Genomic DNA, 18644 nt, shown 5'->3' on the forward strand with positions numbered 1-18644 from the left:
GGGTCAGGAAAGGGGCGAGATCAGAACAGGTAACCAAACTACTCGGTTTTAACTTCCCAGCCATCAGCGGGGGGAGCGGGCTGGGGGGGGTTGTAGGATAGGGGTAAAATATGACCCCAAAGAGTTTAGGAAGGATTTGCCTTTGTTACCTCTAGACTTGACTATTCCAACGCACTCCAGACTTGGCCTCCCACATTCTACCCCACGTAAACTAGAGGTGATCCAAAACACGGCTGTCCATGTCCTAACTTGCACCAAGTCCCGCTCACCCATCACCCCTGTGCTCGCTGACCTACATTGGCTCCCGGTTAAGCAATGCCTCGATTTGAAAATTCTCATCCTTATTTTCAAATCCCTCTATGTCCTTGCCCCTCCCTATCTCTGTAATCTCCTCCAGCCCTACAACCCCCCCCCCCCCCCCCCACCGAGATGTCTGTGCTCCTTTAATTCTGCCTTCTTGAGCATCCCTGATTATAATTGCTGAACCATCGGTGGCTGTGCCTTCTGTTGCCTAGACCCCAAGCTCTGGAACTCCCTCCCTAAACCTCTCCGCCTCTCCATACCTCTCTTTCCTCCTTCAAGACGCTCCTTAAAACCTACCTTTTTGACCAAGTTGCGCTAATTTCTATTTATGTGTCTCGGTGTCAAATTTTTATCTCATAATACCCCTGTGAAGCGCCTTGGGAAGTCCCACTACATTAAAAGTGCTATATAAATACAAGTTGTTGTTGATTTAAAATGGGTTATTGCAAAATACACTTGTACAACTTTTAATGTTTTTAAAGCGAGCTGGTTAAATATAATCAGAGATTGACCCTTACACCACAAGGGAACTAACTGAGCAGAAATGAAGACACATTTAGACACTCAAAATGGCACTTTTATTTCACAAGCTGTTTAGCATTTCGGAACAAATGTTACGCACAGCTTCACATTTCACTGGCTAATTGTAGGTAATAAACATGGTTCAGACATAACGCAAACCGACTGCAGAGATCGCCTCTTACTATTTCTAGTGGACCCTTGAGCTACAACTGCTTTTAACCATCAGCTGAGACGCCATCTTAAAATCAGCGCCAAGCCATTCAGGGGAAAAATCAGGAAGCACTTCTTCACACAAAGGGTAGCGGGAATTTGGAACTCTCTTCCCCCAAAAGGACTATGGATGCTGGGTGTAATGTATGTACCTGTGTACGCTCATAGGTTTGTAGAGCTGTTGTTGCCCGAGCCAGGGCGTCCCTGGAGATGGAACACGCGGTGCCCACCGGTACGCTCACGGCCTTCCGCGAGAGGTGGGCATCGGAGGGACTGGAGTGCATCATCACCCCCGGCAACCAAATTTTAATTTGATTTGTTTTACGTCCAAAGTTTAATTTGTTCAATGTGTCGGTTTTAGTGCCCACTAAATAAGGGGGCACTTGATTTACATTTGTTTTTACAGGTGCAACAAAATAGTTGTAGAGCTGTTGTTGCATGCCAGGTGTCCCTGGAGATGGAGCACGCGGTGTCCACCAGTACGCTCGAGGCCTTCCGTGAGAGGTGGGCGCCGGAGGGACTGGAGTGCATCATTTCAATAGGGAACAAAATTTTACTTGAATTTGATTTGACAAGGTTCCCTTTAATGTTTAATTGTTAATTTGTGGGTTTTGGTGCCCTTAGAAAAGGGGCACTTGATTTAAAAGGTTTACCATAATAGTTGTAGAGCTGTTGAGTGGGAGTGGTTGAGCCAGTCATGTGATGGTCACAAGACTCAATAAAACCCCAGTCTGTTGGGTCTAGGTCATCCACGATGAGGTATGCAGTTGTGAGCCTAGAGGATGAACTTGTAACGTGTCGAGTGATTGTTAAACCTTTGTTAATAAGCCAATTAATTCTTAATAGCAATGTGTTGCTATGAATTCTTAAGCAAAGGACCCATGAAGCAAATACATTATAGTGGGGATCAATTGGAGCATTCAAGACCGAGATCGATAGAATTTTGTTGGGTAAGGGTATCGAGGGATATGGGGCGAAGGCGGGTAAATGGAGTCGAGGTACAGATCAGCCATGATCTAATTGAATCTCGAGGGGCTGAATGGCCTGCTCCTGTTCCTCTGAATGTAGGATGTGTGGAATAAATTGACCAAGCAAACTAATTGAGGAAAAGCAAAACAGTCATTTGGGTATATTCAAAATACAATTGATGCAGTTTCGTGATGGGAGTTAGGGGTACTTTAATGGGATAGCACTGCTGATCTAGGCTTTCCAGGCAACTCGGGCATGAAGGGGTGCACAACTTCTGTTTTGTTCATTAAATTGGATGGAGATAATCAAAACACTGACCACTGCAGCGGCACCCTTGATACATTCTCCCATTGTAGGAGTCCCTGTACCACAAATCATAAAGTGTACCACTTGATGTGCTGGAGGGTTGAGCTTTGATGGGCTGATTGGCCTCTTCTCAACCTCCCCCCACCCCGCCCCCACCCGAAACTTGTTATATTTCAAGAACAGAATCAGATTGACGACGCCCGGAGTTGACCTCCCTATGAGGGACTTTGATCGAGACAATAAGGAGAAGCTGTTTCCAATGGCAGGAGGGTCGGTAACCAGAGGACAACAGGTTTAAGATAACTGTCACAAGAACCAGGGGAGAGATGAGGAGAATTATTTTATGCAATGAGTTGTTGTGATCTGGAACGCATGGCCTGAAAGGGTGGTGGAAGCAGATTCAATAGTAACTTTCAAAAGTGAATTGCACATTCCACAGTATTTACAGCACAGAAAGAGGCCATTTGGCAGGTCAGTGCTCCACAAGCGTCCTCTCATTCCTCTTCATCCAACCCCAGCAACTTATCCTTCCATTCATTTCTCTCTCATGTGCCTAGATAGCTTTCCCTTGAATGTGTCAATGCTATTCGCCTCAACTGCTCCCTGTGATAACAAGTTCCACATTCTCACCACTCTCCTGAATTCCCTATTAGATTTATTGGTGACTATCTTATATTGATGGCCCCTAGTTCTCATCTAGCTCACACATGGAAACATCTTCTCTACGCCTACCCTATCGAACCCTTTCACAGTCTTGAAGACCTCTATCAGGTCACCCCTCAGCCCTCTCTTTTCTAGAAGAAGGAGCCCCGGCCTGTTCAATCCTTCCTGATCGGTATAACCTCTCAATTCTGGTATCACTGCAGTCAATCTTTTTTGCACCTTCTCCAGTACCTCGCTATCCTTTTTATAATAGAGAACTGTTCACAGTACTCCAAGTGTGGTCCAACTAAGGTTCTACACACGGTTACCATAACTTCTCTGCTTGTCAATTCTATTCATTTAGACATGAACCCTAGTGCTTTATTTGCCTTTTTTATGGTCTTATTAACCTATGTCGGAACGTCGCTACTTTTAGTGATCTATGTATCTGTACCCTGAGATCCCTCTGCTCCGCTTCCCCATTTAGACACTTATTTCCCAAGCAGTATGTGGCTTCCTTATTCGTCCTACCAAAATATATTACCCTACCCTTATCTATGTTGAAGTTCATTTGCCAATTACATGCAAATTTTGCAAGTTTAATGAGGGAGTGCAGCGAAGGTTCACCAGACTGATTCCCGGGATGGCGGGACTGACATATCAAGAAAGACTGGATCAACTGGGCTTGTATTCACTGGAGTTCAGAAGAATGAGAGGGGATCTCATAGAAACATTTAAAATGCTGATGGGTTTGGACAGGTTAGATGCAGGAAGAATGTTCCCAATGTTGGGGAAGTCCAGAACCAGGGGTCACAGTCTAAGGATAAGGGGTAAGCCATTTAGGACTGAGATGAGGAGAAACTTCTTCACCCAGAGAGTGGTGAACCTGTGGAATTCTCTACCACAGAAAGTTGTTGAGGCCAATTCACTAAATATATTCAAAAAGGAGTTAGATGTAGTCCTTACGACTCGGGGGATCAAGGAGTATGGCAAGAAAGCAGGAATGGGGTACTGAAGTTGCATGTTCAGCCATGAACTCATTGAATGGCAGTGCAGGCTCGAAGGGTAGAATGGCCTACTCCTGCACCTATTTTCTATGTTTCTATATACATTTGAAAATAGGGCTATAGTGAAAGAGCAGGGGGGTGGGACTAATTGGATAACTCTACCAAGGAATCTGGGCAAGCACGATGGGCCCAATGGTCTCTTTCTGTGCTTGATCCTTCTAGTTTTCGATTCAAAGCTGTGTGTTAGCGTGCGGGGGGGGGGTAAAAAAATAGATTCCTCAATGTTGGCTTCTGCAACGGGCGGGGTCCTACAGGAAGGGCAGGATTCCGTCTTTAGAGCCTCAAAGCAGCAGCCGGAGGCAAACCTGGGGTGGAAGGTCACACGCCAGTAACACAATCCCGCCCAATTGTCCTTCCTGCAGGTGTTAACGGGAGGAAAGTCCGTCGGGATCTGTCAGGTGCTGTGCGATTTTCCCCCGGCTGGACAATACAGCTCCGCCATCCCTACACCAATCGGAATGCGAGCAGACTCTCCGTTACCCGATTGGACGATTCTTGACTCTCAGTCAAACAGCCTTTTTCCCTCCGATCGCCACTGTTAGTATCACTCAGAAGGAATAAGAACAAAAGAAATAGGAGCAGGAGTAGCTCATTTGTCCCCTCGAGCCTGCTCCGCCATTCAATAAGGTCATGGGCTCAGCTCCACTTCCCTGCCCCTGAATGAAGATGAAAAACCCGCGATTCTCTTTGCTGACCCCCCCAGGATGTTTCTCCTGGAGTTTTGCTGTTGCAGCAGGGGCTGGGTGTTGAACCTTTAATTGGTGGAGACAGCAGGGCGATCCTAGAGGGTGGGCAACCTCTGTCGGCCTGCTGCCCATCCGATACAGGCGGGAGGCGTTGTGTCCACGTGTGTGGCCGGGGGGGGGGGCGGAGAGGGGAGCACGTGCACTCGCACATTTTACGCTAAGTTGTCCCGCTCGGGAAAGCTCCTGGAATACTTTCCGGAGAACGCGAGTTCGAATCCCACCATGGCCGTTTTGAGAATCCGAATTTAGTTATTCATTTTAAATTCTGAAAATAAAAGCTGGCAGCAGTAAAAGTGACCGATGAAGTTGTCGGATTGTCATTAAAAACCCCAATTGGTTCACGAATGTCTTTTTAGGGAAGGTAACCTGCCATCCTTTCCTGGCCTGACCTCTGTGTGACTCCAGTCCTGAACCAACATGGTTAACTCTTAACCACCCTCTGAAGTGGCCTAGTGAGTCACTCAGTTGTACCAAACCTCAGATCATCTATGGCTGGGCATCAAATATCGGCCCTGACAACAAGCCCATGTCCTGAGATCTAATGTAAAGAAAAGGCTACTGTCCACCTAAAGGAAAGTCCATCAGTTGCCTCATGACTAACTGGGTTCTCTCCTCCTTGTGGGGAAGGGGCAGGAGGTAAGCAAGGACAAATTGGCTCAAATATGACACATCTGACGATGGAAGTCGGAACCAAGTTGACCTTCTGTCAATCCGACTTGTCAATCCGATACCCGAGGCAGTCACCTCCACAGATCACCGTGGATGATTGACAGGCTGGCCTGGATCCCTGGTGGGATCAGGGTTCAAATTCAGCTCATATCAATAGGATGGATTCTCCTGTCCAGCCCCCCCTCCCATGCCCCTCCCCTCCTAGTTTGGGCCAGTGTCCACTCAGTTCCAATATAAAACACTGGAAGACTGCGTGCAGTTCTAGTCAGCGCGTTACAGGAAGGACGTGATTGCACTGGAGAGGGTACAGAGGAGATTTATGAGGATGTTGCCGGGGGTGGTGAATCTTAGCTATGAGGACAGATTAGATAGGCTGGATTTGTTTTTATTGGAACAGAGGAGGCTGAGGAGAGACCTCATTGAGGTGTGTAAAATTATGAGGGGGCTTAGATAAAGTAGATAGAAAGGGCCTATTTCCCTTAGCAGAGGGGTCAACATCCAGGGGACATAAATTAAAGTAATTGGTAGAGGTTTAGAGGGGATTTGAGGGGAAATTTCTTCACCCAGAGGTTGTGGGAGTCTAGAACTCATTACCTGAAAGGGTGGTAAAGGCAGAAATGCTCACCACATTTAAAAAGTACTTGGATGTGCACTTGAAGTGCGTAACCTACAAGGCTACGGACGAAGAGCTGGAAAGTGGGATTAGGCCGGATAGCCTCTTGTTGGTGGCATGGAAACGATGGGCTGAAATGGCCTTCTTCCGTGCTGTAAACTTCTATGATTTTATGATAAAACAGCTCGTGAATTGCTTTGGGACCACACGAGAGACTTGTGGTGATACGGGGACTGTAACGTAGTGCTTAAGAACCAGTGCGCCCAACCAGCCTCATCCTTTTGCATAGATCCCCCTCTTCTCATCATATCCTTCAACCAGTCCGAAAACATAAAACTGACATTCACCAATGCAAGTTACAAAGCGACAAGACTTAGACTCATTAAACAAACTTTCAAAGTAGTCGAGTTGGGAGTTTGTTGCCAATATTTCACCCATGATGGACCTTTTCGAAAAGTCGGCCACGAGACCCTTCCTTCTGTGGTCGGCTAGGAAATGACAAGAGACTCTCACAATTCGCCAGCAGTTCGTTGTAGTCTTTTATAAAGAGCAACATACGTCTTGAAGCGGTCTCGGCGTTAACCGAAAGGAGAACAGAAACCCAGCCCTCATTCCGGTCGTGGTCAATGAAACATGCCGCGGAGGATCGTGGCCTTTGCACGCTACATTCAGCTGCCGTAGTGAAAGGAGTTAATTTTTTTTTGCAGCGGGTTATACCAGCAAGCCATGTTGAGTCAACATAACACGTACATCTGTACTTCACTGCGGTGATACTCGGCGTCTTGAAGGCATCTTCATTTCAACGGCCGTCCTGTTTTAATTTGAGGCTATATTGTCAGCAGAATTCTTAAGAAGCATTGAGCTGCTGCTGATATCTAACTTAGAAAGTCCTGTCATCCAGGAATCTCAATCCTAACCTCAATACATAGCAAAGGACAAACTTTGTACAAGGAACTCTACATTAGTATTTACAATTAGATGTCATGGCATCAAGAGAAAGTTGCATCATTACAAAGCAAATTATCATGACAATGATACATGCCCATGAACAATGGTGCGTGTGCACAACATAGTCATTAAGTTGATCTATAGACACAGTACATTCACTTTCACACATAAAGGCAGCATGGAACTTGGGTACCAAAATATCAGCAGATTAAATTCACTGAGATAAGACTCTCATCTCTTCTTAGCGGACAGTGGAAACATGTCCTTCAATACATGGGCTCGGACACCTACGGCCATTCCTCTGAATCGTTTCTTAATTCATCTTCACATTCACAGTGGTCTTCAATTGAGTTTGTCTGAATTCTGATGATATTGAAGGTACCTTTAATCTGCTATTATTGTTGTGTTTATCAAGGCGCGAGATGTTATTCTGGGACCTGGAGCACTTTCCCATTGCTGGCACCCATTGTCAGTGAAACCCATTCCCATCTCAGGTATTGGTATAGATCACAAGATGAACAGGGCTCACCAACCCACTCGATGAAGCCAGAATATCAATGTAGGCGCCGAATAAAATTCCTGCTTTGCACTAACTCTGACCTTAGTAGAGTAAACTGCACCAATGTAACACTTGCCCCCACTGATGACCACAATGGTGACTACACTCCAAAAGTACTTCATTGGCTGTAAAGCGCTTTGAGACGTCCGGTGGTTGTGAAATGCGCTATATAAATGTAAGTCTTTCTTACTGGTCACCTGAGTAGCATCTTCCAGTGTGACTCTAAATATAGTGCCAACGTCTGTATTATTATCGACAGAGTTTGCTAGATTCAAGTGTGAATCAGGGATGGGCTACAATGTCAGGTGCTCCCTATCCATATCTAGCGGAACTCCATGACTTGCATTTATATAGCGCCTTCCTGACCACATTGGCTTTGCAGCCAATGAAGTACTTTATTGGAGTGTAGTCACTGCTGAAATGTAGTAAACGCAGCAGCTGTTTATGCACAGCAAGGTCCCACAAACAGCAATGTGATAAATGACCAGATAATCTGTTTTAGAGAACAAATATTGGCCAAGTCACCAAGGAGAACTCCCCTGCTCTTCTTCCAAGTAGTGCCATGGGCTATTTTATGTCCACATGAGAGAGCAGACGGGGCCTCGGTTTAACGTCTCCTCCGAAAGATGGCATCTCCGACAGTGCAGCACCCCCTCAGCACTGCACTGGAGTGTCAGTCTAGATTTATGTGCTCAAGTCTCTGGAGCCGGGACTTGACCCACAATCTTCTGACCAGAGGCACGAGTGCTGCCCACTGAGTTTGGCTCGATTAACTACTGGTCTTTCACTTCGGTTTTGTCAATAATAAAAAGGTTGAGATTTCCCAACCCCATAAGATATACTTTTATCACATTAGTCCAGGTTGTAACACAACGTAGGTCCCAGTGATGGTAGGACTAGTCCAACCAGCTCCTATGATGTACTGAAATTAACTAATATTACAACCATAAATTGGATAAAATTGTTCGGAAGAAAATGCCTGCTTTTTATACAATTGTTAGATTGACTGAAGTCGATAAAATTGTTCAAAGCCATAAACACCAATGTCAAAACGTGGATTGTGTAAGGAATAACATGAACAGGAATTAGACCAACTTCAGTTTGTATGTCCCATTATCACACTTCCTGATATCTGCATTAACTCGTGGAAAAACAGATTGACTAAAATGAAAATTATTTTGCAGAACAAAGCTGGGACCTTACATTTTGTTACAATGAGCGACATCTTAAATCCAGGTTTATATGTACAATAATTGAACTTGGTCCATTAGTCACTCAATCATTGATACCTCTTCGAATTGGTTTGCAGTAAATGATCACTGTCTCCATTGCCAAACTTGACCCATCTGAAGATGACTGCCTTACCTTCTTAACATGCAAATTCTTAGCAAGGAAATATTATGCAATCCCCACTTCTTGGGGACGTTTGCTTGAACTGGATTTCAAATCAACTCAGGGGTGCGAAGCTTCACTGTTTTTTAAAAATTCCTTTTCAGGATCGGTGGGATTTCAAGTTCCAATGAACCCTCGAGTTTAGGTGCCTCACGCTACGCAATAGAAGACTCTGCTTGAAAGCTCGAAAATCTGGTCTTCGGACTGCACTTGGCAAGCATCGAGATCTGTGTGGTGCAGTTGGTCCCACTGCTGCCTATGGAAGGGTGATGGTATTTCAAGTCTCCTCCCACGTACCTCTCAATGTGCCATCGCCTCCATTTCCTCTTGAGTTCGGACTGAACCTATACACGGATGACAATAAAACAAATTCTTTACCACAGAAAGTTGCTGAGGCCAATTCACTAAATATATTCAAAAAGGAGTTAGATGTAGTCCTTACGACTCGGGGGATCAAGGGGGTATGGCGAGAAAGCAGGAATGGGGTACTGAAGCTGCATGTTCAGCCATGAGCTCATGAACTCGAAGGGCCGAATGGCCTACTCCTGCACCTATTTTCTATGTTTCTATGTTTCTAAATGAGCAAAATTAACAATTCTGATTACCGTCATTTTTTTTAAACAGAAGGGGCTTTTTGACGGAAATTCTATTGGTTTAAAGGAACATAGGAACATGAGCAGGCCATTCAGCCCCTCAAGCCTGTTCATTTGGATAACATAGAAACATAGAAAATAGGTGCAGGAGTAGGCCATTTGGCCCTTCGAGCCTGCAGCACCATTCAATAAGATCATTCGCCTCAGTACCCCTTTCCCACTTTCTCTCCATACCCCTTGATCCCTTTAGCCGTAAGGGCCATATCTAACTCCCTCTTGAATATATCCAACGAACTGGCCTCAACAACTCTCTGCGGCAGGGAATTCCACAGGTTAACAACTCTCTGAGTGAAGAAGTTTCTCCTCATCTCAGTCCTAATGGCTGATCTCCACCTCAACTCCATTTACCCTCCTCTGCTCCATATCCCTTGATGCTCTTACCTAACAAAAAGCCCCAATTATCCCCCAGCCTTCACAGCCTTTAGGAGGAGCAAGTTCCAGGGCTGGATTTGGGGCTTTTTGGATTTCAGGGCCTTAATGTTAGCGCCTGAGAATAGTTTGTGCAAGTTTCAGCAAAAATGTACGTTGGAGGAGCGTTGGCGTTACACAACGAACTTTGTGCGCCCAAGCCGAAACTTGTGGCGGTAAAGAAGTTTCATTGTTGTTTACTGCCCTGCAACATAACGTTGTATATTGTATGGTTTTATTTTGGTGGGGGGAGTTTTTGTGACGTTGTTGCAGTAAAATTTGTGACTCATCATTTGCCATTGTTGTCTTGTGCCTTTATGGGGGCACATAGCGTGACCAGCATTAGCTCCATCCCTCAGTTTCCTCCATTTAGGAGAACTGGTCCATTATGAGCTGGCGACGTGCGGAGGGCCAAATGGCCTGCTCCTGCACCTCATTTCTATGTTTCTAAGTTTCTATGACTCTTGGTCCGGCAGCATCTCCATGGATGGGGTGGCTGTCCAATCGGGGGCCTCGCCAGGCTCCTCTTTGTCATCCTCCTCCTCCTGAGGTGGTCCTGCAATCCCTACTGGCAATGCCTGGCCCCTCACGATGGCCAAGCTGTGCAACATGCAGCACGCCACAATGAATTTGGAGACCTGTTGAGGGGAGTATTGAAGGCTGCCCTCAGAGCGGTATGGGTCTGCCTGTAGCAGACGGCATATCTTTGCCAACACTTCCTTTCGGAAGCACAGCCTTCTCACACACTGCTCCTCAGAAAGCCTGTAAACCCGTGGGGGGGGGGGGGGGGTAAGCCCTCCTCTCCGGACGTCTTCGGCCTCTCCTCATCCGTGGGCCGACATGGCCAAGAGCCCTTCCTCTAGCTCGACACCGCCTGGCAATAGCATGGAGCACGATACGCTGGTGAACTAGTAATGCCCCCATTAAATTCTCTCACTGAAGTTGTAAGGGCACTGTAATGGCAGATCAAAGTGAAGTTTGCAAGTTGGAGCTTCACACAGAATTATGTGCGCAACCGGTGCAGTCAATATGGCCTGCGATGTAGGATCCTCAGCCCTCCATTTAAAAATGCTGCCAATACCGCCTGCCGCACCCTGGGACTGCCTGGTTTTTTTTCAGGCGTTTCCTGGGGCGGGCGTTAAAGCCGGAAGTTCCATCCGGGGCATTAGCGAAGCATTGCACGACGAGTGACGTCATCATCACGCTAAAAACGGAGGGCGAGGCGGTAATTTTTTGCGCCGTCAGAAACCAATAGCCGAAGTTTCCAACCGCCGCTAAATCCTGAATGCCCGGCAAAAAGCCCAAAGACAGCATTTAACGCCCCGCCGGGGCGCTAACCGAGGTGCAAATGAGCCGAAAATCCAGTCCCCAGACTTTCACCACCCTTGTGTGAAGAAGTACTTCCTCCTTTTACTCGTAATTGACCTGGCTATCATTTTAAGGTTATGCCCCCTTGTTGTGGATTTCCCACCAGAGGAAACAGTTTCTCTGTGTCTACCCTATCGAATCCTTTTACATAAAAAGGGGGCCCACAAATATAACAGATGCAGTGAGGATTTTGACTGATAAGAGTCCAGCAGAAAGCTCGGAAACAGAGGGAAGTACAGCATAGGCCTTGTGGGAAACACGTGAACGAGGTGTGCAGATGTCATTCAGTTCTCAGTTTAAAGGCACACAATCATAGAATCATACGGCACAGAAGGAGGCCATTCGGCCCATTGTGCCTGTGCTGGCTCTTTGAAAGAGTTATCCAATTAGGTCAATTCCCCTGACCTTTATCCATAGCCCTGCTCATTTCCCCCCTTCAAGCATATATCCAATTCCCCTATTTTGAAAGTGACTATTAAATCTGCTTCCACCACCCTTTCAGGCAGCGCATTCCAGTTCACAACAACTCGCTGAAAAAATTCTCCTCTTCCTGCCTCTATTTCTTTTCCCAAATATCTTAAATCTGTGTCCTCTGGTTACCGACCCTCCTGCCACGGGAACAGTTTCTTCTTATTTACTCTATCAAAAACCTTCCTGATTCCGAACACCTCTATCAAATCTCCCCTTAACCTTCTCAGCCCTAAGGAGAACAACCCCAGCTTCTCTAGTCTATCCAGATAACAGATGTCCCGCAATCTGTCCTATTTCACTGTACAACTATTCACATTACAGCAGTGACTACACTCCAAAAGTACTTCATTGGCTGTAATGCGCTTTGAGACGTCCAATGGTCGTGAAAGGCGCTATATAAATGCAATTCTTTTTTTATAATATTTTGTTATTATTTCTACTTGTGAAGCAAAATTGATGCCACTTTCACAGGGAAGCAAAGAAGTCCAATTGGTTGGAGCATAGGAGTTTTTTGCAGTACAGGTTGAGGAGCTGGGAGATGCAAAACTCACACACTACAGTGCCACCACTGTTGGGAGGATGTAATTACAGTATGGCAAATTGACATTTATAAATGTTGATACAGTAATTTAGAATGGGAAAAAGGTTGACACAAACTGTGACAAAAACGTGAAGTTCGGAAATAGAGTCTTGTAGCGGGGAATTGGACGTACCAGTATAATATATATATGTACCACATAATGCATGTCTCATGGTTTCTCTTACCTCTCCATTCAGGAAACAGTACAGCACGGCCACAATGAAACCCTGTGGAAAATAACAAGTTATCGCAAGGGCCATATTTCATTGTTGGAGAAAGATACAATCCACTATTCAACACAGTGCAAAAAAAATGATAATAAAGAGACATGATCTATCAACAACTGCATGAAGATTTTAATGGATAGAGTGAACTTTAACTGTGTGATTGACATAACCACAAACTCTGTCATTAGATGCATGGTAAAACTCTGAGGAGCAGAGGTGAAGAATTTAGATATACAGAGGGTGGTGAATATATACATAATATATATTAGTCATTCTCAGGATATGGGTGTAGTGCGCAAAGCCAGCATTTACTGCCTCTCCTGAGTTGCTCTTGAGAACCTGCTTCACTACGAGCGACCAATGAAATCTACTGCGAGGGCCTGCTTTGGCCGCACATCAACAAATTGTATTTATATAGCGCCTTTAACATAGTAAAACATCCCAAGGCGCTTCACCGGAGTGTAATTTGACACCGAGCCAAAGAAGGAGATAATAAGGCTGGTGACCAAACACTTGGTAAAAGAGGTAGGTTTTAAGCAGCGTATTAAAGGAAAAGTGAGACACGAGAGGCAAAGAGGCTTGGGCAGGGAATTTCAGAGCTGTGGGCCTAGATGGCTGAAAGTACGGCTGCCCATTTTGTGGCGAAGGAAGTGGGGAATGCACAAAAGAATAAGTTGGAGCAACGCAGAGTTCTCGGAGGGATGTGAGGCTGGAGGAGAACATAAGAACTAGGAGCAGGAGTAGGCCATTTGGCCCCTCGAGCCTGCTCCACCATTTAATAAGATCATGGCTGATCTGATCATGGACTCAGCTCCACTTCCCTGCCCGCTCCCCATAATCCTTTACTCCCTTCTCGCTCAAAAATCTGTCTATCCCCGCCTTAAATATATTCAATGATCCAGCCTCCACAGCTCTCTGGGGCAGAGAATTCCACAGATTTACATAGAGGTTGCAAAGATAGGGAGGGGCGAGCTCATGAAGAGACTTGAAGGATGAGGGTTTTAAAATCGAGGCACTGTTGGTTCTGGAGCACAGGGGTAATGTGTGAATGGGACTTGGTGCGAGTCAGGATATGAGCATCAGAGCTTTGGATAATCTCAAGTTTATGAAACTAGGGTGCTGTGATGGTATACAAGGAACTATAGGAATTTCTCACCTGAAAGGATCCAAGAAGGAGATCAAAAACCAGCTTTACTTCCACTTTGAAGTTATCAGGGAAGAATGCAAACACAATATAATTGACTCCGAACAGAGGGATCAGCAGAAGAGTTGACTTTGCGAGCCTCCTGTTTAAAGGGGCAAAGAGAAAAAAAAAAAATCACATGTAAAGTCATCGCCCAGTCGGTTTAGGTCACCACAAGCTCATTCTTTACTCAGGAGCTGCTGGTCTCTGTGTCAGATTACTCCATGCAAACAGATTGGTCCACAATTTGCTGTCAAAATATCAGTGAGGCTAATGGCACTCTAGCCGTTATTTATGTGCAAATGCTACAGCAACTTCAGGCGAGGGCAGATACGCGATTAAACGCGGAAATCAAAAGGTCGCTCTCAGAGATGTGTCATCCACTGTTGGCTTCATGAAACATATAAACATAGAAATTAGGCCATTCGGCCCTTCGAGTCTGCACCGCCATGCAATAAGATCATGACTGATCATTCAACCTCAGTACCCCTTTCCTGCTTTCTCTCCATACCCCTTGATCCCTTTGGCCGTAAGGGCCATATCTAACTTCCTTTTGAATATATCTAACAAGCTGGCCTCAACAACTTTCTGCAGTTGAAAATGGCGTCTAGCTGTCTGGCTCACCATTGAAATGCATTGAATGGTATGAAATTGCTGGAATTGCGAGATAGATTCGAACTAACCAGGGTATTGGTGAGGCCACACCTGGAGTACTGCGTGCAGTTTTGGTTTCCATATTTACGAAAGGATATACTTACTTTGGAGGCAGTTCAGAGAAGGTTCACAAGGTTGATTCCAGAGATGAGGGGGTTGACTTATGAGGAAAGGTTGAGTAGGTTGGGCCTCTACTCATTGGAATTCAGAAGAATGAGAGGTGATCTTATCGAAATGTATAAGATCATGAGGGGGCTTGACAAGGTGGATGCAGAGAGGATGTTTCCACTGATAGGGGAGACTAGAACTAGAGGACATAATCTTAGAATAAGGGGCCGCCCATTTAAAACAGAGATGTGGAGGAATTTCTACTCGCAGAGGTTTGTAAATCTGTGGAATTCGTTGCCTTAGAGAGCTGTGGAAGCTGAAATATTGAATAAATTTAAGGCACAGATAGACAGTTTCTTAACCGATAAGGGATTAAAGGGTTATGTGGAGCGGGCAGGGAAATGGACCTGAGTCCATGATCGGACCAGCCATGATCGTATTAAATGGCGGAGCAGGCTCGAGGGGCCTACTCCTGGCCTATTTCTTATGTAAACTCAGAAAGTTAGAACTGGTCTGAAGTGATGCAGGGAGCCTGTTTTGGAGCCATTTAAGGTCCACGTGTATTTAATTAAGCCTGGATTAGCTGTCAGATCCTTAACGATGTGCTAAATGTTAATTACTGCCAAAGAACCTCTGGCACTAAAAGTTAACTATTATAAATGTGGAGTCTCATTCCATCAGGTTTTAATTGTTGGATATTTAAAAAAAAAGTGAAATTTAAAATTATATATTTATTAAAGTTTCCTTTTCTGTCTATTATTTCTCTCAAGCCAATCTTTATTTCCCTCTCTCTCTTTCTGTACCTGATCTGACATTGAATTCACCCACTCTAATTTACACATCCTTCTCAGTCCTTGCACTGTTAATTTGACAATCCCTCAATCTGATTGGTTAAGGAGGTATGCAGTTGCTTGCCCTGTTCACTCAGGTCGCAGAAGGCCAGTTTTCCTTGCTGCAATATATTTAGCTCGCACTTCCAGCAACTTGTGGCACAAAATATAGTCAAGACTAAACGGGCAAGAGCGAATGTAACCAATGGTAGTTGCCGTCCGTTGCCCTGTTAAAGCAGATTATGGGCCATTAAGAAGAACACTTACGAGTACTGGCTGGATTCGTTCAGTCCAACATCCGGCGAATGCAGTTTCTGTACCAGTATTCGAATGATACAGATGAAGAGAATAAAGTTCACCTAAAGAGGGAAAACAAGGTTACAGCTGGGAAACTCTATCCAACTCTGGCTGATGGATTCCAATGAAAGGCTGCCCCTTTAACCACAACCACAAACCACCCTTTTCCCACATTACAACAGCGACTACACTCCAAAAAGTACTTCTTTGGCTGTAAAACGCTCTGAGAAGTCCGGTGGTCACGAAAGATGCAATATAAGTGTAAGTCTTTCTTTGTTCTTTTAAACTCTCCTTGGCTACGAAGTGACATTCTTAACCACAAGGTGATTGGGTCACTAGCACCCGTGTGATAAAAACAAATGGAAAATGCTGGAATTGCACGGAAAGTCGGCGTCTGAAAGGGAGAGACGGGTGTAATGTATGCCTCTGTGAGTGTGCTCACAGGGTTGTAGAGTTGTTGCGATGGAGCACGCGGTATCCACCGCTACGCTCGTGACCTTCCACGAGAGGTGGGCGCCGGGGGGACTGGAGTCCACCATCACCCCCGCCAACCAAATTTTAATTTGATTTTATATGTTTTAAAGTTTAATTTGTTTTAACTGCCGGGTTTTAGTGCCCCCTCCCCTTTTATAGGGGGCACTTGTAAAATGTATGATTTTAATGCCCCAAAAAACCCCACAAAAAACAAAAAACCCTAAAAAAAAACAAAAAAAAGGAAAAAAAGGCCTTGAAAAATGTTTGGCGTGTCCCCCAGATTGGAGGGCACTTGACTTAACTGTTTTATTTTTATCCGACCAAAAGAGTTGTAGAGTTGGTGCGATGGAGCACGCGGTGTCCACCGGTACGCTCGCGACCTTCCACGAGAGGTGGTCGCCGGAGGGACTGGAGTCCATCATCACCCCCGGCAACCAAATTTTAATTTGATTTAATGTCCAAAATTTAATTTGTTTATTGTGTCGGTTTTAGTGCTCCCCCCACTTTTTTAGCCAGGGGGGGCACTTGTATAATTTGTGTTCTTAGTGCCCCCCCCTCCAAATAACAAAAAAAAACAAGGGGGCACTTGAAAAGTTTTTTGTGTCCTCCCCCCCGCCCTTTAATCAGGGGGCACTTGATTATTTGCTTTCTACAAAATTAGTTGTCGAGCTGTTGCGATGGAGCATGTGGTGTCCACCGGTACGCTCGCGGCCTTCCGCGAGAGGTGGGCACCAGAGGGACTGGAGTCCATCATCACCCTCGGCAACTAAATTTTAATTTGATCCTTAATGTTTAAAGTTTAATTTGTCTATGTTTGTCGGTTTTAATGCCCCCTCTCTCCCCCCCACCCCACTTTTAGCCAGGGGGCACTTGTATAATTTGTGTTTTTAGCGCCCTACAAAAAAACAAAAGAAAACAAAAAACAAGGGGGCACTTGTTTGAAAGTGTTTGGAGTATCCCACCCCCACCTTTAACCAGGGGGTACGTGATTAATGTCGTCTACAAAATAGTTGTAGAGCTGTTGCACTGTGAGTGGCTTAGCCAGTCATGTGATGTTCACAAGACTCAATAAAACCCCAGCCAGTTGGGTCTAGGTCATCCACGATGAGGCATGCAGTTGTGAGCCTAGTGGATGAACTGGTAATGTGTAGTGTGATTGTTAAACCTTTGTTAGTAAACCAACTAGTTCTTAACAGCAATGTGTTTCTATGAAGTCTTAAGCAAAGAACTCATGAAGCAAATACATTACAACGGGTTAAAACCTTAGCTGGGACTCATCGGTGGACGAATTCTGCTAAAAAGGACCCACCCAAGGCGATAGTCTATGCTTTTTACATTTTCAGATGCTGACTGATCTGCTGTATATTTTTTCTGTTGTTGTCCTGCGGTTTCCAGCAATGGCCATTACCCATTTTATCACTCCACTGTATTTGATGCGGCAGCAATGGATTCAGATCGGAAAGTGATTCGGTCACTCGCAAGCGCAAGGAGAGCTTACACTAGGTACTAAATGCCGCGGGAAGATTAACATGACCTGTTTCATGAATTAAAGGGGGAAATTTTAACTCCTTCTGCCGGATGGAAACTAGGCGGAACGGGAGTTAAAATCCAAGCGGCGCGCTTCCTGCCCGTTTCCTGCCCCGGTGGCGATCTTAATGGTGCTGTTTTGTCAGGCACTTGATGTGGCTGCCTGACTCAGACCAGATCCTCCGACATATATGCAGATCAGGGTCCTACCCCTTAGATAGGGCCCCAATGTTATTTTAACTGCCGACTGAGCGGAGTATAGGCTCAGTAAATCCTGGCGGAAACCCAGTGGAGGTTCTGTAGTGTGACTGTCAAACTGACTTTTCTGGGCCCAGGCAGGAACAGGGAGGTACCCCTCTCCCAGACCCCACTAAAAAGAGTTTGGGCCACAGCTATGTTAGGCTCCCACCCTCTTACCCTCCCCTCCCTTGCGACTCACCTGACTGCCTATGACACCTGATTCTTGTATGCCCAAAATGATGCCCATCCCGGGAGAGCAGCTGGCCAATGGGAAGATAAAGAGCCCTCCGGCCCCCGCGCGGTAAAATGGTCTGGGCCACCCACTGTTGCTCCTGGGCTGGCTTTCCGCCCAGGAGTTAAAATTCCCGAATTAAGCGCGATACGTACGCCACTTTCTTACCAGAATGGATATTAGAATCGGGGCCCGAATGATCCACCAATACGGAGAGTCAATACTGTGCCAACATCTGAAATGTAAAGAATGATTCATCGGTGAAACCAGCTTCGACTCAGTGGGCCCCAAGTGTACCGCAGAAGCCCCAGGCAGCAACTTACACCTTGACCTTACTGAGCTCAGTCCAACACAATTCTCTTTGTCCGCGCCACCCACCAGGCTCTTTGACATTGGCCTCCCTCGACACACCCATGCCCATACCCACACACCCACACACACACGTA

At 45.7% G+C, this 18644-nt stretch overlaps 1 protein-coding gene across 1 annotated transcript in view; it reads right to left on the reverse strand.

The window, feature by feature from the left end:
• Positions 1–9101: 9101 nt before the first annotated feature.
• Positions 9102–18644, reverse strand: part of vipr1b (vasoactive intestinal peptide receptor 1b) — a 99361-nt gene continuing 89818 nt past the window's right edge. Inside the window, exons 9-13 of the mRNA XM_070880125.1 lie at positions 18367–18433; positions 15696–15787; positions 13810–13939; positions 12612–12653; positions 9102–9290 (exon numbers count right to left, since the gene is read on the reverse strand). Of these exons, the coding sequence (XP_070736226.1) occupies positions 9102–9290; positions 12612–12653; positions 13810–13939; positions 15696–15787; positions 18367–18433 (520 nt within the window). The remainder of the gene's footprint in view (positions 9291–12611; positions 12654–13809; positions 13940–15695; positions 15788–18366; positions 18434–18644) is intronic.

Source organism: Pristiophorus japonicus, chromosome 5 (genome assembly GCF_044704955.1).
Source record: "Pristiophorus japonicus isolate sPriJap1 chromosome 5, sPriJap1.hap1, whole genome shotgun sequence".
Taxonomy (NCBI): Eukaryota; Metazoa; Chordata; class Chondrichthyes; family Pristiophoridae; genus Pristiophorus; species Pristiophorus japonicus.